Source organism: Bemisia tabaci, chromosome 1, assembly GCF_918797505.1.
Source record: "Bemisia tabaci chromosome 1, PGI_BMITA_v3".
NCBI classification, from domain to species: Eukaryota; Metazoa; Arthropoda; class Insecta; order Hemiptera; family Aleyrodidae; genus Bemisia; species Bemisia tabaci.
This window is the reverse complement of record NC_092793.1, coordinates 89,319,635-89,344,421: the sequence shown is the minus strand read 5'-3', so window position 1 is coordinate 89,344,421 and position 24,787 is coordinate 89,319,635. Positions and strand designations below refer to the sequence as shown.

Here is a 24,787-nt window from a genome sequence, read left to right as displayed (position 1 = left end):
AAATAAAAAATAAATATAATAATTAGAAAATAATTTAATACAAAATAAAAATACCAAATAATTATAATAATAAAAAATAATTATAATATAATTAAGTAAATAATTAAAATAATAATAATTTTATTTATATAAAATGAATATAATAATTCAATTCTTTTTTAATTTTTTTTTCATACTCCTCTTTTTTAAAAACTTGATCTTCCTAATATTATGTTCAGTATCCTTCGTTGTAGAATTATGCACAGAAATGCAAGAATATCATTGCTTTCTATCATTGAACCAGATCTAGGGATGTTTATTAATGCTAAATAACCAAACACTATCACGCGAGCGTCCGTAGCTGAGTGGCAGCGACACACGGGCGATCACTGAAGTTCAGCAACGTCGGGCGTAGTTAGTACTTCGATGGGAGCCCGCTTGGGAACCCGGGCGGAGCGCGGCTACTATCGAACTTAGAGTGAATTTCGGGTGCCTAAGAAACGCTTCTCTGCGGTCCACATTGACTTCTAGGAGTAAAAATGCAGAGTACTCCTAAAATAAATCACCGAAATTTTTTCACCGTATTTTTGCAACATTCCCATTATGTTGCTAAAACGTATTTTTGCAACATTCCCATTATGTTGCTAAAACACATTGCAGACACATTGCCAATTACGTTCATGCAAGCTGACAAAATTACACGTTGTGGCAACGTTACCACAACGTTGCCCGAATACGTAAATGGCGAAAATGCAACGTTTTGGCAACGTTGCCACAACGTAATTTTGCCGGGCGGGTTATCTACTTTAGGTGCCTGCTTTACAAGTTATACCGAGAGAAAAATTTCCCCTCGGCATAGACACGAGATCACACGCGCTCCCTTGGGGAATGGACAGGAAAGCCCCTGTGCTCCCAAGGGAATGACAGGGGATCCCCTGTGCACCCATGGGAGTCTGGGGATCTTCAGTCCCGTCCCTCCGTCCCCGCGCGTCCCGTAGCTTTAAGGTTCGGTTGGCGGACTTCCGACTTCTCTGTGGTTATTTTTTTATTTTATTTATTTTTCAATCTACATATTTCATTTATCGATTCATTTTTTTATTTATTGATTTATTTTCATACATTTTCCAGGTTCGTTGCGGCCAAAAGATGCTTTGGATTCGAATAAATTCGGTATACAACTACTATTTTATTTTATTTTGATAGGAGTAGTATACCGAATTTATTCGAATCCAAAGCATCTTTTGGCCGTAACGAACCTGGAAAATATAAGAAAATAAATATATATAAGTCTAGTATAGACGGCATTGTGGGCACGGAATAGGGAGGTTCCCAGGGGAGCCACTGCCTAGGGGAATTATTCCCCTGCCCAAAACCGACAGGGAGAAATCCCCAGGGGAAATTTTTAGCAGGAAATATTGTTAATTTTCTTGTTGTTGGGCCAGACAAGCTCCTAGTTTAGATGGAAGAGCACGGTTTTCACCAGGAAGCACGTAGGTAGGTATTATCCTGAGAGTAAAGGTTTCTACTAGAGCTTGAGATATTTTGCCATGAAATGCTTGCACGGACAGAAATAGGGGGGGCCGGGGGCCCGCCCCCAATAAATCTACTCGGCCCCTTCCAAAAAATGTCAAGGACCTAAGCTAATAATTAGGTTTGAGGTAAAAGGTATAGGGAATGTAATTAATATGAGCCTAATCCTGGTAAAATCGATCAAAGATAGCAGAAGATGAAAATTTCTTGCAAAGAGCAGCTTCCTTTTATTAAGGAACGTGGAATGTAGTTTGACTGTATACGGTTGTGGTTTTTTGCGCATTTTAGTTCAATACTTGTTTTCATGAGAGGTAAATGAAGACTTATTAAAATCCACAATAAGATATGATATTTCTACAAATACGTCAGTAAAATTTCTGTCATCTGTAATATTTAATTCAATTTAATTTGTTATTGAGAATGGCTTAAAATTGCTCTCGAGACGTTCCAATTTTAAAACATTTTCCGGGGGGTCCCCCTAGACCCTCTTTACCCCAAGAGGTTACCCCTGCTTTTTCCAATAGCCTCCTGTGCCCCCCCCCACACAAAAAATTCGTGGTTCCGCGCATGATTGTTTAATGGATTCATGCAGGCGATCATCTTCTAAGGCGAGTTGTCTCTACAGGGTGAGCGAAAAGTCCCCGACCCCCCCTCTAACTTTTGAACGAATTGAGCTAGGGAAATGAAACTTTGGGAATGTTCCTATCTCAAAGGGGACCATCTTTTGGGGGGGTCAAAATTTTGGTCCCCCCCTCAGGGGGGGATGGGGGCCCCCCAACTTTTTTTTTTCAAATGGCAACCCCTATCTTGTGATACCTCATTCGAAAGAGCATAAAAAACTAAGAATTTTGGCGCAAACCGCAGATCAATATCTTAATTTTTGACCGAGTTATGATAGGTCAAAGGTCAAATTTGACCTATTTTCAAAAAATCATAACTCCGTTTCAAATTATCGCAAAGAAAAAAATAAAACGGGAAAATTTACCAAATTGTGTCCGCTTTTAAGTAAAAATTGCAAAAATCACTTCGATTTAATTTTAAGGGGGGGCTCGGACCCCCAAATACGTCAATTCAAAGGTCATTCAATTTGCCCGCGAAATAAGCCAATTTCCCCTGGATTTGCCTCCACATTATCTCAGTAAGGTCAAAATCAGTTCAACATTACGTTGGCAAGTCCCCAAATTTCGGGAAAAGTTAAAAAAAAATGATATTCAAACGGTTAAATTTAATTACCTTAAATTTCGTTTTTTTAACTTTTCCCGAAATTTGGGGACTTGCCAACGTAATGTTGAACTGATTTTGACCTTACTGAGATAATGTGGAGGCAAATCCAGGGGAAATTGGCTTATTTCGCGGGCAAATTGAATGACCTTTGAATTGACGTATTTGGGGGTCCGAGCCCCCCCTTAAAATTAAATCGAAGTGATTTTTGCAATTTTTACTTAAAAGCGGACACAATTTGGTAAATTTTCCCGTTTTATTTTTTTCTTTACGATAATTTGAAACGGAGTTATGATTTTTTGAAAATAGGTCAAATTTGACCTTTGACCTATCATAACTCGGTCAAAAATTAAGATATTGATCTGCGGTTTGCGCCAAAATTCTTAGTTTTTTATGTTCTTTCGAATGAGGTATCACAAGATAGGGGTTGCCATTTGAAAAAAAAAAGTTGGGGGGCCCCCGTCCCCCCCTGAGGGGGGGACCAAAATTTTGACCCCCCCAAAAGATGGTCCCCTTTGAGATAGGAACATTCCCAAAGTTTCATTTCCCTAGCTCAATTCGTTCAAAAGTTAAAGGGGGGGTCGGGGACTTTTCGCTCACCCTGTATATTTGCACTACAGGGTGATCCAAAAGTCCCTTCCACCCCCTCTAACTTTTTACCTAATTGAGGTAAAGATTTGAAACTTGGGGGATATTCCTAGGTCAAAGGGAGCTACTTTTGGCCCCCCTAAAATTTTCAAGGGGGCCCCCCTCAGGAGGGCAACGGACCCCAACTTTTAATTTTCAAATGGGAAGACCCCCTTTGTGATAGCTCGTTCGAAAGAGCATAAAAAACGACAACTTTTCGCGCAAACCCGAAGTCAATAGCCCAAACCGTTTCAAAATGGCGGCCGGTTAAAGTTCAAAATGGCCGAAAATTCACACCGATTATTTGTCGATGGATTTGCGCGAAAATCGGTATGTAGGGGAATTTTGACACGAGAAAAACGAATTTGACGTTAGATTTTCAAAAAAACCGGAATTTTCAAAATGACCGCCGGTTAAAGTTTAAAATGGCGGAAAATTTTCACCTCGGTTTTTTTCTGATGGATTTGCCTAAAACTTGGAATTTGAGAGTATTTTGGTAAAAAATAAACAAATTTGAACTTAGATTTCTAAAAAAATCAATTTTTGGTCATTTTGAACTTTAACTGGCGGCCATTTTGAATATTTCGGTTTTTTCGAAAATCTAACGTCAAATTCGTTTTTCTCGTGTCAAAATACCCCTACATACCGATTTTCGCGCAAATCTATCGACAAATAACCGGTGTGAATTTTCGGCCATTTTAAACTTTAACCGGCCGCCATTTTGAAACGGTTTGAGATATTGACTTCGGGTTTGCGCGAAAAGTTTTCTTTTTTTATGCTCTTTCGAACGAGCTATCACAAAGGGGGTCTTCCCATTTGGAAATTAAAAGCTGGGGGCCGTTGCCTCCCCAAGGGGGGCCCCCTTGGAAATTTTAGGGGGACCAAAAAGTAGCTCCCTATGACCCAGGAACATCCCCCAAGTTTCAAATCTTTACCTCAATTAGGTAAAAAGTTAGAGGGGGTGGAAGGGACTTTTGGATCACCCTGTATAAGTACTTCTTTGATTGGAACAGTTTTATCTGAATCGTAAGAAGAACTTTCAGATCCCTTTTCCTCACCTTCACCCGCCATTGCAGAAGAAGCGTCACCATCCTTCCCCTTCAATGTCGGAGTGGGAGGGCGGGCGTGTATAGGGCACCTGTGGAAAAGCGAACTTCTTCCCAACCGGGTTTTACCTTCCATCGAGTAACTTGGCGATGTTCTTTGGTACATCAGGAACAAGTCGGTGAGCTTCCCTCGGTTCAAGACGTTTCTTACACTCAAGGAAAACGCCATTTACATAAAAGCTCTTGGTATTATGTTTACACATTACGAGCAGAGTTGACGTCCAATTGATTCATTGTTTATGCACGTACCTATACCTACTGCTTTCTCCGGCTGCTCCGGGCTGCTGGCAATCGAAACCGCACGGCAAGTACTTTTTGAGACACACAGAATCACATGCTGATGATTTTTTTCCGAGGCATTTTAATAAACGGAATTTACCGAAACAGCGCGCGCTTGAACACGAACGTCTCGATCCAAAGCATAGTATGGACTGTCAAAATTTGGTGGTATGATTCTCTGCTCTTATCCTTCTCTACCCATTTACTGATGGAGTTTAAATAAGTATGTAGGAAAAGAAGTGAGAGACACTTACGTGATGAGAACATTTTGTAATAGATTCGACAACTTTGACAAGGATTTTTCCGGCTTCGTAAACTTTACGACCGTCGGTGTAAATTTTGTTAACAAAGTTGATGTAAGCATACTCAAGGATAACTCCGAAGGCAAACGCAAAGCACAGTATCAGATACCAATCGAGAGCCGTGGCGTGAGATACTTTTGGTAAGGCAGACCGGTTTCCAAAACCGATTGTAGTTATAGAGAGTACAGGAATCACCCCTGCAACCAAATATAAGAATAAGAAGAAGAAAACGCAAACATTTTACGTAGGCGGATCTTTAGTTTTAAGTGCCACGTAATGCTTCAAAATACGGTCATGTCCTGTTTTGTTTGTCTCCTCATGTGAAGACTAAAACGTCGTTACTCAATGAAAAGCTCGTCAGTTATGATTGGTATATTTTATTTATTGTGTTATCAAAGTTGTTTTCCAACAAATACGTACCAAGCTGAATTCTTGCTGGAACGTCATCTGGATTGATCCAAAAGGATACCCACGAACAGCAGATGATCAAAGCGCATGGCACATACACCTGGAGCACGAAAAACCCAATGCTCCTCTGGAATATGAAATTCGCTCGAATCACGTGGTATTCGTCTAAGAAAAAACAGCAAAACAATGTTTTAAATCACACTCGGTTTTACAAGAGACCGGAAATGTACGCTGCTTATGCGATTCACATTCCTCAAATGAAATCATGTCTGTAAAAACAGCAGATATCCGCCATTTTTAGGGGTAAGTAACGCCTTTTTAGAATCTGCAGATCTTCAAGAGTCCTAGTATGAAGTTCCAACTTCTGGCATAAGTTTACAATGAGATATAAGTAAAAAAAAAAAAAAGTGTTATATGTAAAAAAGAAAATGTCAGAACTCGATGAAATAATGTATTGAGCCAAATAATTCACTGAAGCTCATAAGTCTTCTTCAGACTCGTGTATATGAGTGCATTACAGTAGTAAGTAATCAAAGTTAATGAGACAATATCGCATGCAGGTCTTAGGGAGATGGCACTCTTCTTAGTTTTCTCTCTATTTTCAGATACCAACAATATAGTCTCTTCCATTTATGGTTTTTGGAAATTACCAAAAGTTTATTTTTTTCGAAAATTATTACAAAACACGACAGTATTTAAAATTTGATAAATACCAATTGCTCTCCCTCTCTCTTATAGCCCAGGCAATAGAGGATAGAATAGGGGTTTACCTTGCAAAATTTAGGTGAAATCAGGTTATGATCGATTCCTATGTAATTTTTTACGCTGAATCCGAATTTTTGGTTTCCCAACAAATTTTCCTTGTGCTAACTCCGGAAAATCGGAAAAACCGCGAAAAATCACGTTTTTCCGCGGTTTTCCCGAGATATCTCTTTTCCCGTGCGATATATCGAGAAAATGGTTACTTCCAAAAATAAAGCTGATAAAATTTCCTATAAAAATGATCTGAACGTTTTTCTCACACGTCCACTAGGGAGAGAGCTGGAGCCGTGGAAAGCTCTAAAAACTCGTAAAATCGCGATTTTCCACGGTTTTTCGCCATTTGTGCGCAATAAATTTGTTCTTTCGCAAAATTTCAGGATAGTCTTACCTTAAAAATTAATGCTGCTTACTTCTAAGACAAGAATGATGCCAATTTTTTCTTTACAGGTCCATTGGAAGCGGTTTTAAAGCCGTGAAAAGTCATGAAATGCTCGAAAATCGCGATTTTCCGGCATATTTTCGTAACAAATCCGTTCCTGTCCAAACAACTCATTTAAAGTGACTTCAAAATTCAATCTTATAAAATTGGCAACATACATACGTAGAATTTTCTCCCATGGCGCGCCCTCGTGCTCTGCGACATCCATACGCCAAGTGTGCTTATCTACGTAAGGGTTAGTAGACAACGAACGACGTAATAAAATAGTGCAATTTTCAACATACTTAAATGATGTTGAAATTTCCTTGTATATCTGAAGAAACAACGGATATGGATTTGTCGAAAGCGTAAATAATGCAAAAAGTTGAAAAGTTTGAAATTTAAAGAATGTATTGATACAATTTTTCAATTATGCGAAAACAACTATAATAGTATCGTAATAATTAGATAAGAACTATGATAGTAAATATGTTCAATGTCAAGAAGTATAATTCAGATGTATGGTCAGGCACTCTGCTGACTGAATGTCCTGAGGATCTGAAATCAAAATGAAAAGCACGGGTATAATGGCATAACCTAACATATTATTTTCTATCGGTGAAAGAGCTACTAAGTTATAAAATTGGGTCATGGTTTAAAATGGCAAGAGGAACGTAATTGTTGAATTGTTATAGGTGTTATCGGTGTTTTTTTCTTTCTTTTCTGCTATTTGAGAATGTTAATTTGTGCCTACTATAATGTAAATTTTCTCTGCTCAATCAACTCATGGAAAATTTATTGTAAACTTGATGGGAAAATTCTCACCTGCGTTGTCATCATTGCCGTCTTTGCAGTATTTTACGACTTCAGCATGACATCGTCTAAATCGGAGAATAGGAATTTCTGGTATGGATTTATCTTAATTTGAATTGCTCGTTTGAGCTTTTGCAACATCGTTTACTAGAATAAGAGAAACGTATGCCTAGGAAAATCTTTTGGTATTAATCTGAGAGGAGAACAATGAGTAAAGCAACCTGCATTGATACGGTTCGCAGATACAATCGCGATTTTTGGCTTCCTTGGCATTTCAGGATCTTATTTTTGTTGTCAATGAGTATATTTATCCATTGATTGTTGGTTCATAATGACGCTACAATTATTTGGAAATAATGTGACACTTTGTGCAATTAATAGAGTAATGTCATGATTGCTGAAATCAAGGATATTAATGTGATCTGCCATAAGGCTAAAATTCTACATCTATCGTACAAGCCTCCCAAAATTATGAGTAGTTCACGGGTGCGTGCCGTGATTACTCTCAGTCTCGTTTTCTCAATTACCTAGAGTCGCTTCATTTACATCACTGATAAAACCGAAGTGGAAGAAACCGTGATTTGAATTTCTGCGGTATATGAAGTCAATGAGTACATTTTTTTAAGCATCACTGGCCATTTCTATCAATTCAAATAAAAATAAAAAAAAAATTGAGTGAAATTAATACCTACCTGCAAACGTCTCCGAACTTCTTTCATCTCTTCGGTCGTCTGCTGTTCTTTCTGTGAACGATTCAGGAGTATATTCCATAAATCATCAGGATCATCTACGATAAGTTCCGCGGATAAGTCCTCATCGAGTGCATTCTCACATGTACCATTAAAATTTCGACACATAATTGTGCAATTTAATCCACCGAAAACATCATCACATTGAATTTTAAATTTTTGAGGTATATTTTTAGCCCCATATTTTTACACAAGATGATTCATTTGTGGCTTAAAAGTGGAAAATCACAATTTTTCGCATTTTTTGAGCTACACATAATTCTCTATGCGGCACTTTTTGACCCATGCTAAAAGCTTTTCACGTCATAAATGTGTTGACAATTTTATAAGATTAAATCTTGAAGTCTCCATTAGCCGAGTTTTTGGCACAAGAACGGATGTGTAACAGAAATATCCACAAATTTAGAAAAATAATTTCAGAAATTGTAGTAGTACATTCTTCAAATTTCAACTTTTTGCATTATTTACGATATGGATTTGTCGAAAGCGTATAAATAATGCAGGATTGCACTATTACAACATCATTCCATCCATCCATATCCGTTGTTTCTTCAGATATACAAGGAAATTTCAACATCATTTAAGTATGTTGAAAATTGCACTATTTCATTACGTCGTTCGTTGTCTACTAACCTTTACGTAGATAAGCACACCTGGCGTTTGGATGTCGCAGAGCACGAGGGCACGCCATGGGAGCAAATTCTACGTATGTATGTTGACAATTTTATAAGATTGAATTTTGAAGTCACTTTAAATGAGTTGTTTGGACAGGAACGGATTTGTTACGAAAATATGCCGGAAAATCGCGATTTTCGAGCTTTTCATGGCTTTTCACGGCTTTAAAACCACTTCCAATGGACCTGTAAAGAAAAAATTGGCATCATTCTTGTCTTAGAAGTAAGCAGCATTAATTTTTAAGGTAAGACTATCCTGAAATTTTGCGAAAGAACAAATTTATTGCACACAAATGGCGAAAAACCGTGGAAAATCGCGATTTTACGAGTTTTTAGAGCTTTCCACGGCTCCAGCTCTCTCCCTAGTGGACGTATGAGAAAAACGTTCAGATCATTTTTATAGGAAATTTTATCAGCTTTATTTTTGGAAATAACCATTTTCTCGATATATCGCACGGGAAAAGAGATATCTCGGGAAAACCGCGGAAAAACGTGATTTTTCGCGGTTTTTCCGATTTTCCGGAGTTAGCACAAGGAAAATTTGTTGGGAAACCAAAAATTCGGATTCAGCGTAAAAAATTACATGGGAATCGATCATAACCTGATTTCACCTAAATTTTGCAAGGTAAAATCCTTTATTGCCTGGACTACTCTCTCTCTCCCTCTCCCTCCCCCTCTCTCCCCCATTTGCTAGGTAGTTCATTTCATGCCTTAAAAAAGATCTCCGCAAAAACAGCGGATATGGTCTTTTTTGAAATCACTGTATCTCGTTGACATTTTCTTCGAATGCTATGATTTCTAGGTAAAGCTCATTTTTGGGAAGAAGATTTGCTCTGTTAAGAATTCCTTCACGGAATCCTATTCGCTGCACTGGCAACGAAATGCACAACTTTGAAAACTATATAAGTACGTGATTTTCTCAAAACTTTAAAACGTGACATCCGCTGTTTTTACGTACAGGGTGTCCCAAAAATATCCTTACCTCCTCTAAAATTTTACGTAATTAATATTTTGAAACGAAACTTTGGGGATGTCCATAGATCAATGTTAGCTATAATCGGGGCCCCCAAAATTTTTGAGCCCCTCCTCAGGGAGGGGCTACGGACCCCACCTTTTCTTTAAATGGCGACCCCCCTTTTTTACGCATCAATCGAAAGAAAAAATTAGAAAACAAGAGATAATAAAGAGAAAATTTTTGGCGCAAACCGCTGGTCAAAATCTTGATTTTTGGCAAAATGGCGGCCGGTCAAAGTTCAAAAGAGCGGAAATTTGACATCTCTTTTTTTGTTAACGGATTGGGATGAAACTTGACATCCGGGGCGTTTTTAGGACGAGAAAAACTATTCTGGCATTAGTTTTTCGGAAAATTCCATTCTTTTGAAAATGGCGGCGGTCAAAATGGCGACCCAGGGTGGTAAGGGAATATTTAGGCTGCTTATCGGTGGATATATATGACACATGGTATTCGGAGGTATTTCGGCACGAGAATAACGAATCTTCCATTGGATTTTTGAAATTCTGAATAACTTCAAAATGGTGGCGGAAAAATGTCGAGAACTTACAATTACGTACATTTAATGATACGGATTCGCATGAAACTCGGACGCCATTTTGAAAGTATCCAGCATTTCAAAAACGTAATGAGAAAGAGCCATTTTTTCGAGCCAGAAGCCAACGGAACCCCGAGTTTTAGGCGAATTCATATCAGTAAACGTACTTAATACCCAGTTCCCACCATTTTTCCGCCGCCACTTTGAAGTTATTCAGAATTTCAATAATCCAATGGAAGAGTCGTTATTCTCGTGCCAAAATACCTTCGAATACCAGGTGTCATAGATATCCACCGATAAGCAGCCTAAATATTCCCTTACCACCCTGAGTCGCCATCTTGACTGCTGTCATTTTCAAAAAGACGGAATTTTCCCGAAAACTAATGCCAGAATAGTTTTTCTCGTCCCAAAAACGCCCCGGATGTCAAGTTTCATCCCAATCCGTTAACAAAAAAGAGATGTCAACTTTCCGTTATTTTGAACTTTGACCGGTCGCCATTTTGCCAAAAATCAAGATTTTGACTAGCGGTTTGCGCCAAAAATTTTCTCTTTATTATCTCTTGTTTTCTAACTTTTTCTTTCGATTGATGTGTAAAAAAGGAGGGTCGCCATTTTAAAAATAAGGTGGGGGGGGGGCCGAAAATTTTGGGGGCCCCAATTGTAGCTAACATTGATCTACGGACATTCCCAGAGTTTCGTTTCAAAATATTAATTAAGTAAAATTTTAGAGGGGATAAACTTTATTTTCGGAACACCCTGTATAAGGCTTTAAATACGTCCCTTTAAAAGACTACTTAGTTCTCGGGGGAAAACTTTTTAGGACAGTGACTTTTGTCAAACTAGGTAAAATATCAGAATCTACTGAGCGTAAATGGAGATCCACGGGAACAAAAAGTTGTATTGCCAGTCTACAGTCTGGTAAACCCACGAAATCACTTCGTTTTGGCTGGTCAAAACATTCAAGTGAAGCTTGAGTATCACCTGTAGATACTTAAAAGCCCGATTTCGTGGTGTTATGTTGACGATGTTGATATATTTCAAACGGATTGGAGGGACGTAATCACAAAAAATTGTTCCCGTTTCGATCATGTCGACGGACGAGGAGGGACCCAAAAAATCCGGAATTTTGCTGTAACATGCCAACGGTTGAAAATTTCGGGCTTTCATCGCTCGGAGATAAAACTAGGAGAAATGCACATTGCACAGTCAATGGGTCAAATGGCAACGTCGTAGCACGTTTTCTTTCGTTTTGGTGAGCTTTCACGTGAGCGGTGTTTTGCAAGCTCGCGGTGTCTGGCAAGCTCGCGGTGTCTGGCAAGCTCGTCATTCTTTAAGATAGGTGATTTTCTCTGGCAACACAGGCTGCCTCTGTCAATCCTTGGAGTAATTCTTGCAGGGAACATAATCCACCAATATGTTAAGTGGACAAATGTTTTTTTTTTTTTCATTTTAAAGCGTGATGTATCGTTTAAACGTCAGCCGGGCTCCACGCGGCCGTCGAAGGATAGAACGGTAAATTGAGGGTCAATGCGGTAACAACGCGTTCTAGGCCCAAATTTTTCACAGCAGGGCTTTGAATATTTCTGTATGAAAACCCAGTCATATCTGCTAGTTAATTAAAAGGTCTTCAACGATTCTCACCCCCCTCAGCATGAAATCTTCAAGCAATGTTGTTATTTGCTGGCATATGTTGATGTAATGTTACTAATATGGATGGAATGTTAAATCAGTAGTGTCAGGATAAGACTGATAATATCAACATTGATGTAAGCTTCATAGACCGGCAATCCAGGAGATGTCAAGAAGTGTCAACCTGATAACAATGTTGACGGGGGCATATCAATATTATGTAAGATTATTGTCATGTTACTTCAACCTTACTATCAATGTTGTTGCAATGTTCAGGTAAGTCCCTGGCAGTAGCACATCAACATTCAAGTAGCATTTTGCAACGAAAAAATTGCAATTTAAATGAAGTAAAATTTCCAGATGATTTCAACCTTCTTGCAAAAAAATTTGAATTATTTTACAACATCTGACCCCCTTATTGTAAAAAAGTAGCAATTTTTTTGCGAAGAAATTTCAATATTGACGACCTTTAAATTTCAACCCCTAAATTTTCCGGGGCAATTAGAATAATTCGGACTCATACTTTCCTGAAGTCCAATGACGTTTAGCAGCGTAAAATACCGGACGCCCTCGTGTGGACTAGAACCCGACCCACGAGTGTCATAGCCGAGTACTCTGCCACTGAGCAACAGGGAGCTGATGGTGAGTTTGGTTAAAATCACGGCTGTTAAGGCTGTTATAGCATGCATTGCGTCAGTGCGCGGCTCAACTTTCATGATAGAATTGATTAACGCCGTGTTATCTCAGGCTTCTTTCTTTTTCCTATTATTATTTTTTTTGTGTTCTTTTTTTCGTATTATTTTTTTTGTGTTATTTTTTTCGATAACACGTAATATGTACTGGCACTAAATTTACACTGGTGTGAATTACACCACATACTAACTTGAGAACTTAAAAACATTTTCAAAAAAATATTTTTAAAATATTTTCGAAACTTTCTTAAGGAATATTTTAAAAATGTTTACAGACAATATTTTTGAATTATTTTAAAAATATTTTTGGTAAACATTTTCAAAATATTCCGTTAAAAAGTTTTAAAAACATTTTAAAAATATTTTGAAAATATTTTAATTACAATATTGCCATGAAAATATTTTGATAAAGGTGACAATATTTCCAAAATATTTTGTACTATCTGGGTTAGGTGAGACATTTAAGTCGAAAAAACTTTAAAACAACTAGAAAATTGGATGCCAGGCACATGGCGTGAATTTGTTGCAACATGATTGCACCGAAATTGCATTTTTATTGCGTCTTTATAGTGCCTTGAAAAAGAAGGTTAGGCAACAACTATACCTAACTTACATTTCTTGCAAACTCATTCGAATAAAATTGCAACTTTTTCAGCGCCTTCAAATGAACGTATAGGCAACAAGCAAAAATTGCAATCAACTCACAATCCATTGCAATGAAATTGCAATCCATGCTACTTGGGCATTGATGCAATCTTACCTCATTCTTATACGATGGATATAATATGGCTGCAATGTTGATGTGTAAGATATGCAATATTATACTAATATTGTAATAAGGTTTTATCCTGAGTGGGACTTAGAATCATTTTGTTCAGTATTTCATTGTTTTAGCCGTGGCTTGGGGCCAGGAAGCAGTGGCGTGGCGTGAATTGCGATATATCGATTGTTATGTCATTTAAACCTAGGCACGGTAAAGAATCGATTATTAAGGTGTTCGCTGCGAACACCCTGTCTATCGATCCTTTTCAATAGTTTTAAATGGCATCCCTGGTAAAAATGGCAAGTGTTAGGTCAGTGAATTTTCCACTGAGGTCAGTGCAATTTGCTCTGAGGTCAGTTCAGTTTTCTCCGACGTAAGTGTTAAAGCACTGACCCAAGAAGTAAGCACTGAGGTAAGAGGCACTGACGTCGGGAGGAAGACTTACCTAAGTGCAGAGATATCTCTGAGGTAAGCGGGACTGAGGTCAGGACTTGGTTCAGAGGGTAAGTCTCTGATATCAGTCTTAATCGAACCGCACTCACTCCCAAAAAGTAGAGATGGCTCCCTCTTCCCCCACCCTATTTCATTTTCGTGGGGGAATATTCCTTGGGATACGGGGACCACAAACCTCATCTTACGGAGAGGCATATTTTTTATGAGGGGGGTTTTCTAAGAGGGAAGGAAAACTTGTTTAGGTAGCCACACTCTTGAATAATTTGTTTAACCTCCTTCGTTTATGATGGCACTTAAATAATTAAAACACAAAAAAATGAGATCGGTAAAAATATTATCACCGCTATAATATGTATTTAGATGTAGTTATTTAAGCATTATTATTTTTTTAACTTAAGAGTAAAAAAAAAAAATTAAATTTGGTTTTAATTTTTTTCAGTTTTAACTCTTTTTAAAATGTTCCACTCTTAATTTTTTTAAAATTTTCCCAATTTATTTTTAATTATTTTCCAACTTTTTTACTCCTTTAAGTACTTTCAATTTTTGTATCTGCTAATTTATATTTTTTGTATCATCTCAACTTTGATTATTTTTTTTACATCCTCAGCTATAATTTTGAATTTTAATGCATTCTATTTTTTTTTTTCAAAAAAAACATAACATATAAAACTTCATTTTCATGTTGATTGATTGAAAAAGAATAATAAAAAAATTAAGTATCGGATTCAAATTCAAAGACAAAATCATCATTTGCTGTCAAAATTACTCCAATGGGGGCCCTGAAATGACATAATTACGCCCCTAGCACTTACACGCGCAGGTAGTGTAGTGGTTCAGTCGCTAGGTCGATCACCGAAGATAAGCTACGTCGGGCGTAGTTAGTACTTAGATTGGAGACCGCATGGGAACGAGCGTTGTCCACTGAAGATTGTGATGATTACTTGTGATGGAAAACTCACAGTAGCCCTCCCTGGTCGTCAAATAGTGAATTAGCGTACCTGGTGGATCGGTAATTAACTAAATTTTTGCCTCTACAGTATTTCTGGGAGTTTCCACACCGCTTACGTCGGAGACACTTAGGTCAGTGCCACTTACATCAGAGGCACTTGCCTTTGGAACAGACCTAACACTGATGTAGCAGATCAGCGCCCGGCAGCACTGACATCAGTGTTTAGGTCTGTTCCAAAGGCAAGTGCTACTGATCTGAGCACTTGCCATTTTTACCAGGGATGACAATCGATTTATCGGAAAGCACGCCACGCCACTGCAAGACGTTTATGTTTGAGGCGATACAGTCCCCTTAAAATCGAGAAACCTACATTTACGCTTAAAATCTGGACAAAGCATGTCTTTCATTGGCAACACTTCAAATAAGTTTGACAAAGAAAGCCGTGTTTTTACCTGATAAGAAACAAAAATTGAGCGCTGAGTGTTGCCTAAGAAAATCGCGTAGGTACCTTAAATAACGACGAGCTCGCCGGACACCGCTCACGCGAAGGCTCACCAAAACGAAATAGAACTTGCTACGCCGTTGCAATTTGGCCAAGCAACTCTTCTTCATAGCTTCTAGTTTCACCTTCTATATAGCAGCGGAACCTGGAAATTTTTAATCGTTGCCAAATCACAGCAAAATTCCGGGTTCTTTTTTTAGTCCCTCCTCTTATTACCTACACTTGGTCAGTGTTCAAATAGTTCAGATGAGTCGATTCCCCCGAGTGGATCCATATTTTTCAACTGGAATTACATCATTTCTTCTGCATTTACTGCATCTCCATAAATCTTTTTTTTCATAACTAGGAGTCCGCCCCCTGACCGTCTCAGGCTTTATGCTTTACGCCTTGCTAATGTGATTTTACACTAAACTTACCACTACTACTACTACTACTACTACTACTACTACTACTACTACTACTACTACTACTACTACTACTACTCACTACTACTACTACTACAACTACTACTACTACTACTACTACTACTACTACCACTACCACTCCCACTACCACTACCACTACCACTACCACCACCACTACCACAACCACTACCACTACCACAACCACCACTATGTACCTACACCTGCAGTAAAAAAGGACGAATTCAGCTGCTTCAGCCATAGAGTACAATAGAGTCGCAATGTACTGGATCGCCGTTGAAGCCACTTTTGGAGGCTGTTCTGTCCAGTACACGAGAGACTATAGTGTGCGGCGACTAGCGATGACGCACGCGCAGAGACTGGCGCTCAGCGCTCCCCACTCCCCGACTCGGCTCCGCTACAAAGAGGTCCACACACATTGAACCAGCTAAGTAGGCCGGTAATAAGTCTGAAATTGAGTCCATAGATGAATATTATCCAGGAGTAACATACATTAATGGATTTGTAATGGCTTTGAATATCTATTTAAAGCAAATTTTGCACAAATTAATATAGATGGAATTTAAAAAAGTCGAAAAAACACAAGCAGTCGTTGATTTCTCCATAAGTCACCGTATTAAAAAATGCCGGTTGGTTCACACTTTGTATAAGTCAGAAATTAAATCCCAATATAATTATTATCCAGGAGTAATATACATCAATAGATTCATTATGGCTTTGACTACCTTTTAATAGCAAAATTTGTAAAAATTAATGCTGATTGAATTATAAAATGTCGAAAAAACACAAGCAGTTCTTGATCTCTCCATAAGCCGCCGTGTTACAAAATGCCGTTGGGTTCACACTTGGTTCACACTTTTCGGAGCACACGCGGCTCGGAAACGCCTGTTCATGGATTGGCTTCATCGGCGCTCCAGTACTTTGCGACTCTATTGTACTCTATGGCTTCAGCTGAACGGGTCTGCTCGTTTAAGACCGTCCGGTCGTGATAGACCGTTTTAGTGTTACGTCACATTTCGAGATATATCGCGATTCTGGGCCTGTTGCCCTAACCGGGATTCGGTCGGTTCGATTTACATGGGATTTCCCGTAAGGAACGGAAAGTCAATTCTCAAACGCTAATTAAGGGTAGTTCCAGACAGTTTCTGCCGGATTTTCTTAATTGCGATTATGAGTTCTATATATCCTCAAATGTACGTTTCCATCTGGTAAATCCCCAATATCGCATCGGATGAATTAGTTTTATTCAACGTATCGAAGCAAGTCCCGAAAGTGAGGTTTATGTTACCCCTTTGTTTAGGTACATTCTTCTCTGGGACTCGGAAGAATATTTTCTCTTCGTTTTTATGAAAAAGGACGAGGCATTGGTGGATTGAAAATACGTTACTGAGCTCGTAATCATTGTTTATTTCTCTAGGTTGTTATTGCGACGGTACACATGTGTGTGGACATCATGTGGGGATAAGTAAAACTGTAGTTGGACAACCCGCTCACCGCTATGTACCTATACTTACCTTTCTCTAGATGTTATAAAAAGATTCTAATGAATGCCTCTTACCTTAATATAGGTACCTTTACTGAGCTTATGCCAATAAGTGCCTGTCAATGTCAGTGTTCAATAAGTCTAATGTTATCGATGAAGTACCTTCAAAACCTTATCGACATCGATAGGATCAAACGGAGACAATTTCTCCACAGCGTCATTGAAGCTCTTCTCTGAAGGTAGCAACTGAAATTGATTTAAACAATACTACCTATGAATTGGAATGTTTAGACGGAAGAATTATATGCATATGAAACAAAACTGAGTGATTTATGGCTGGGACGAATGAAGGGCAACACTTTAGGAAGGAGAAAACAAATATTGGTGTCCAATACTCAAGTAATTAGTTGCGGGTGTTTAGGTTTCGTCATTTTAGATAGTATCTGCTAGGAGAAAAAGTAATCTAAGAGACGCGCAGAATTGTTTTTTTCATGAATCAGTGATGAACAGAGTCCAAAATTGGAGTGTAAACAAAGGGGTAACATAACCTCACTTTCGGGACTTGCTTCGATACATTGGGTATAACTAATTTATCTAATGCGATATTAGGGATTCACCAACGTACATTTGAGGATTACAGGGTGTACCAAAAGTCCGTCCCACCCCTGCTAACTTTTGAACGAATTGAGCTAGGGTAATGAAACTTTGGGAATGTTCCCATCTTAAAGGGGACCATCTTTTTTTTTTTTTGGGGGGGGGGGGGGGTCAAAATGTTGGTCTCCCCTCAGGGGGGCGCGGGGGGCCCCCAACTTTTTTTTTAAGTGGCAACCCCTATCTCGTGATACATCATTCAAAAGAACATAAAAACTAAGAATTTTGGCGCAAACCGCAGTTCTTAATCATCTTAATTATATCTTAATTTTTGACCGAGTTATGATAGGTCAAAGGTCAAATTTGACCAATTTTCAAAAAATCATAACTCCGGTTCAAATTGCCGCAAAGAAAAAAATAAAGCGGGAAAATTTACCAAATTGTGTCCGCTTTTAAGTAAAAATTGCAGAAATCACTTCGATTTAATTGTAAGGGGGGGGGGGGGGCTCGGACCCCCAAATACGTCAATTCAAAGGTCATTCAATTTTCCCGCGAAATAAGCCAATTTCCCCTAGATTTGCCTCCACAATATCTCAGTAAGGTCAAAATCAGTTCAACATTACGTTGGCAAGTCCTCAAATTTCGGAAAAAGTTCAAAAAAACGAAATGTAAGGTGACTAAATTTGAGCGTTTAAGTAGAGTCCCTTTATACCCAGAGTTAAGACAACTCGATCATCAGCTGACTGGCAGCCGGCCTTGGCTGGCCATGGAGGCCGAAACGAGTGCACCCAAACAAACGATATTGAGGGATAAGGATCAGGAATCCTGCGATGTCTGTCACACAAAAACAACAACATCAACAAATTGATCAATTAAAACGAAAATTAGATTGGTTTGTGAATAATTTCTTAATCTATTTTCATTTTAGACCGATGGAAATAACAATTTACTCTTGATAAACCACAATTAGGTAATATTTTCATTATTCTTGTTCACATTCGAGGTACCGCCATCTTGTTGCACTCGTTTCGGCCTCCATGAGCGAGAACCAATCAGAATTGGATTTTTATTTAGGCCACTTTCAGCCCAACCAAAAGTGAGTTGTCTTAATTCTGGGTAGAAAGGGACTCTGAGTTTAAATTTCGTTTTTTTTTTTAAATTTTTCCCGAAATTTGGGGACTTGCCAACGTAATGTTGAACTGATTTTGACCTTACTGAGATATTGTGGAGGCAAATCTAGGGGAAATTGGCTTATTTCGCGGGAAAATTGAATGACCTTTGAATTGACGTATTTGGGGGTCCGAGCCCCCCCCCCCCCCTTACAATTAAATCGAAGTGATTTCTGCAATTTTTACTTAAAAGCGGACATAATTTGGTAAATTTTCCCGCTTTATTTTTTTCTTTACGATAATTTGAACCGGAGTTATGATTTTTTGAAAATTGGTGAAATTTGACCTTTGACCTATCATAACTCGGTCAAAAATTAAGATATAATTAAGATAATTAAGATCTGCGGTTTGCGCCAAAATTCTTAGTTTTTATGTTCTTTTGAATGATGTATCACGAGATGGGGGTTGCCACTTAAAAAAAAAGTTGGGGGCCCCCCGCGCCCCCCCTGAGGGGAGACCAAAATTTTGACCCCCCCCCCCAAAAAAAAAAAAAAATATGGTCCCCTTTAAGATGGGAACATTCCCAAAGTTTCATTACCCTAGCTCAATTCGTTCAAAAGTTAGCAGGGGTGGGACGGACTTTTGGTACACCCTGTATAGAACTCATAATCGTAAGAAAATCCTTAACGGTCGAAATCCGATTTTTTTTTTAAAATTAAGTATTTGAAAATAACATAATAAATGGAAATTTCTCCAGTAAGTGGACTGTGAAATTATGTACATCCAGCTATTCCTCATCATTTACAAATCTGAGTGTTACGTCAAAAATTTTGAAATCGATGCAGCTCGAATACAAAATGGTGTATTAAAATGGAAGAACATTTTTGCCTATACATATGCGTATAGGGCCCGCGAAGCGCCCTCCCGGGGTTGGGCCGCGTAGCGGTCAGGGGGCAGGGCCCCCTAGTAGTTGATACAGCCGGATATACGAACGAAGCGTACCAGGCAACGGCTGACGGCACTGGCAAGACTGGCATTTCCAATGTCTCGGTACATGTTGCCGGTACACTGGCTGGGTTGCCTATCGTCTCGCCTGAAGGAACTCTAGTCTCGCCGAAAGAGGTTGTTCCAAAAACGCCGATTTTGCCCCCCCCCCCCCCTGGATTTGGCCCAAACTTTGCTCAGATGTTGCACTAAGTGTCCCCGATGCTTGGGTAAAATTTCAGCCCCCTCGGATAATTAGGGGGGAGGGGGCAGGGGGGCAAAGTTGCAATTTTTTTAAAACTTTAAAAATCGATATCTCGCGAACGGTTTGAGTGTAAGTGTTGCGGTTTGCGCTAAAAAACGTCAAAAAATATTCTCTACAAGAATATTAATGCTGTTTGCAAGGTTGCGTAATTTATCGCGGTCATAAATCGATTTTTTCGATTTTGAAGGTTCGACTTTTTTTCGTTTTGCGTCTCTCCTCTCTTTGGAATCGTTGCTACGTGAATAAAAACCTGTTGAGGTGATTCTCCATAAAATTCTGCATCTACTACACTTTGCTTGATCTTGGGGAAACGATTCGTTCGTGAGTTATAGCGATTTTTCTGCGCGTTATCGGTTACGCGCGGGCGGCTTATCGGCGCGGCGGCGCTCTATCCCGCGCGGGCAAGGCAGAGGTTGTTTCACCGCTAGGGCCTTATATTCATGCTGTAGGCTGTAATTATCGATATTTTCTCCTCCCCCCACCCTTCCCCTGCAATAAATATTTGTTTAATACTTCGTTATACAGGGTATCCCAGACCACCCGTAACAGGTCTTTTTCTCGGTTGGTTCAGGTAGTACGAAGTGGGGGGCCGCGGGATTGAATAGGGAGTTGACCCCAAGGAATCCGAATTTCATGGTCCTGATGCCCCCCTAGCCACCCTCGGGGGATAAAAGGGGGAGGCACAATGTCTCCCGGCTTTGGGGATCGTGACCCCCTCTTTACCTCCCAAGGGGGGCATGGGGGGCATCGGGACCATGTAATTCGGATTCCTTGGGGTCAACTCCCTATTCAATCCCGCGGCCCCCCACTTCGTACTACCTGAACCAACCGAGAAAAAGACCTGTTACGGGTGGACTGGGATACCCTGTATAACGAAGTATTAAACAAATATTTATTGCAGGGGAAGGGTGGGGGGAGGAGAAAATATCGATAAATACAGCCTACAGCATGAATATAAGGCCCTAGCGGTGAAACAACCTCTGCCTTGCCCGCGCGGGATAGAGCGCCGCCGCGCCGATAAGCCGCCCGCGCGTAACCGATAACGCGCAGAAAAATCGCTATAACTCACGAACGAATCGTTTCCCCAAGATCAAACAAAGTGTAGTAGATGCAGAATTTTATGGAGAATCACCTCAACAGGTATTTATTCACGTAGCAACGATTCCAAAGAGAGGAGAGACGCAAAACGAAAAAAAGTCGAACCTTCAAAATCGAAAAAATCGATTTATGACCGCGATAAATTACGCAACCTTGCAAACAGCATTAATATTCTTGTAGAGAATATTTTTTGACGTTTTTTAGCGCAAACCGCAACACTTACACTCAAACCGTTCGCGAGATATCGATTTTTAAAGTTTTAAAAAAATTGCAACTTTGCCCCCCTGCTCCCTCCCCCCTAATTATCCGAGGGGGCTGAAATTTTACCCAAGCATCAGGGACACTTAGTACAACATCTGAGCAAATTTTGGGCCAAATCCAGGGGGGGGGGCCAAAATCGGCGTTTTTGGAACAACCTCTTTCCTATTGCGCGGTCTAGATTGTATTATACGTCAATGACTAAAACGGTCTATTGGTCAAAATTTGAGGGGAATCATGGTTGGTATTTTAAAATCGCCCTGAGTACGGTTGACACAGCATATTTTCTGACATAATTCTCCATTCAAGATGTACTTATAACTTTTCTTACCTGTGTCTCTTTTTACGAGAAAGTTTTTCTGAATTTTAGTTGCGATTAAACTGTGTTGAGCCATCTCCATTCCTGGTTCTGTTGCCACCGGTTCTCCATCCGCGGACCACTTATAAATTATGTCCGAACTTGCATACGCAACTGTAGATTCAGAAGATAATATTAATCACATGATAAAAAAGTCAAAGTCGCTCTTTGAGTTAGAGGCACACTAGGTATAACTTCGAGTTTCAGAATGAGGCTTTCAATTAACCCTCACCTGTGGTCGATCTAACTCGCAAACCAAGTGATTCAGCTAGTTGACGACTCCAAGTCTCGAACCAAAATAAAGGTATTGGGTGCAGGGTCCAGGGTGCTGGATTAGGGTTCAGCTTATTTTAGAAAGTCCAAAATTTGATTACGTCCACCCGTCAATCGATGACTTCTTCCTAAAAAACAAACTTAAAACATGATCCGAAGATTTTGCGACGATTTTAACCCGATAAGCTCAATCCTATCAAAGTTACCTAGCGCATGAGCCTCATTTTCGGGCTCAGGTCCTAGTAAGATAAGGGCTTTAGGAGAAAATTTCCCAAAAACTTTTTGTTGAGTGATTCTTAAGTATTTTTGGACACTCAGTCAGAATTTTACATTTGTGTAAAGATATTCCCACCACTAAAGCCGCCATTTAAGAAAAGTATGATTCGAAAATGGCCTAAAATTCCGTTTTTGGCAAATATCTTGCTTATTCTTTTATTTTTCAACCATTAAAGTCATTTGAGAAGTAAAATGAATAAATTTTGAAGATAAACTTTTATAATGAAAATATTTTGTGTGAAAAATTGTTTATATGACTGAAATTAAATCCGCTAGAGCGCGCTGAAAAACCCACCGAAGTTCAAATTTCGCGTTCCTTGCGCTATTTTCGAGAATAACTTTTCTCAGAAGCCGGCCAGGTTGGCCTAGTGGTCAGCGCGTCTGACTCTAGGTCAATAGGTCCCGGGTTCGAATCCAGGTGGTGGCTTCTAAATTTCACGGAATTGACGAGTAGATCTGCTGAAACAAATTCTCCTCGGCCCTAATCCCTGAAAATTGGAAAAGCCTGGAGCATGGAGATCCGATGTCTACGGACAGTAAACATTGTCTAAAATTGGCTGAAGGTGGTAGACACGAAGCCATTAAACCAGCAGAAATAAGAAAAACTTTTCTCAGAGCGACGCTACTGGAAATGTGTTCATTTCTGAACTTATAGTGCAGTGAAATTACTGTCAGAAGGTAGGTACTTTGTATGATTTTGTTTAATTTTGATCGTCATTGAAGAGTTTTAGAAGTCGCAGGATATAAAAATATGAACTCATCATTGACAGCGTCCCGGGGCCTTCTAACTATTACCTACTTGCATATCACAATCCCTCAGAGGGCGAGTCAAAAAATATCAACTTTCAAATTTCAAAATTATTTAGAGGGGGAAAAGTTCCGTCTTTGTACCAAACTGATAAGAGTCGTAACATTCTTCGGGGGTAAGAAAAAAAAAAAACGAGCAGTGAACTCCAACACAATGTGTTGATAAGGCACGTCATTGACTCGCGTACCTACATCAACCTCATTATTTTCCATTTACAGAGATTTCAATGTAAGTAAGCAGCACATGAAGAGAATTCACGACCCAAACACTGCGAGGTCAAACACGCACCTCGGCGAGACCGTGTATTGTGAATGCAGAAGGCTTTCTGCATTCACAAACGAACGATTCGAACGATTTTAAGGCCTTGTCTCGACGGCGCAACCGTCGAAGGCACCTACTTTGTGTAATTGTTGAAGGAAGGAAGTGTTGCAAAAATGTTTCACTTATAAGTGAAAATTTCAAGGTTAGAAACCTGAGACCTCGAACAGGTGTTTACCTTCGTGTTCTGAATTGCTAAATGTTGATTACACGTGAAGCGAGAGTTTACTACGGGTGTTTTATTTCTGAGCAGTTATTATCCCATCCCATCCCACCTATAAAAGTTACCCGACCTATGTCAGCAATTCTTTCGTTCACGATAACTATCGTTAGATTTACGCTAGCTTCTTCAAATTTTGCAATTTTGGTCTTATGAAGAACTGTATAAATTTTCGGTTAAATCGCATTTACCGTTTACTTATAAACGGTAATTAACGTAAGTGCCCTACTTACGCTGTTTTCCACTAAATAGTTTTTATAAAAGTTCCATTCCTTGGTTTCCTTGGTAACCTTTGTTTGCTATCAGCTGATGTTTTATTTCAACTTTTTTTTTCTTTTTTTTCCATTTTTTTTTCTTTCTTTTTTTAATAAATCATCGCTAGGTTAGTTCTAATTTTTTTGCCAGCATTAATTCTACCTCCCCTTCCACCCACAGCTAATTTTTCTAGCTCCATCATCCTCTCCCCACAACTCATTTTTCTATCGATTTTATCATTTTTTTTGTATGGCATGTCTTGCTCCCCTACCACCATTTTTTCGGGGTTGTAGATATTTTAGCGGCCTCTAGACCCGTGACTTTAGTGACGGGCATTTCGCTAGTTTAGAAATATTTGTATACATTTCAGTATCAATTTTATATTTTCGTTTGTAGTATATCACTACAGCAGGAAAATAAAATTTTCTCGAATATATTTTCTTTTTGTCCATATCTGTGTTATGTTGATGTTTTTTTCCCTGCTAAAAATGAGTGTAATGTTAGCATATTGATAGCAATGTGCTAGTATTAAGTTTTCAAGCATATTACTGAGTAACGTAATGTTAGCAATATGTCGGTACTATACCAGATATGTGAGAATTAAGTTCGTTAGTGATACACTAAATGATTATATCCTAGCCATACCTATGTGTGTTATATGTT

The 24,787-nt window shown here is 39.1% G+C and overlaps 1 protein-coding gene and 1 long non-coding RNA gene across 2 annotated transcripts in view; one reads left to right on the top strand and one right to left on the bottom strand.

The window, feature by feature from the left end:
* Positions 1 to 24,787, bottom strand: part of LOC109035781 (gamma-aminobutyric acid receptor subunit alpha-6) — a 42,947-nt gene that overhangs the window by 3,099 nt on the left and 15,061 nt on the right. Inside the window, exons 5-7 of the mRNA XM_019049537.2 lie at positions 21,948 to 22,088; positions 5,465 to 5,617; positions 4,997 to 5,241 (exon numbers count right to left, since the gene is read on the bottom strand). Of these exons, the coding sequence (XP_018905082.2) occupies positions 4,997 to 5,241; positions 5,465 to 5,617; positions 21,948 to 22,088 (539 nt within the window). The remainder of the gene's footprint in view (positions 1 to 4,996; positions 5,242 to 5,464; positions 5,618 to 21,947; positions 22,089 to 24,787) is intronic.
* LOC140226059 (uncharacterized) overlaps positions 1 to 24,787 on the top strand; it is a 44,998-nt gene that overhangs the window by 10,782 nt on the left and 9,429 nt on the right. The gene's annotated exons all lie outside the window — the stretch shown is intronic.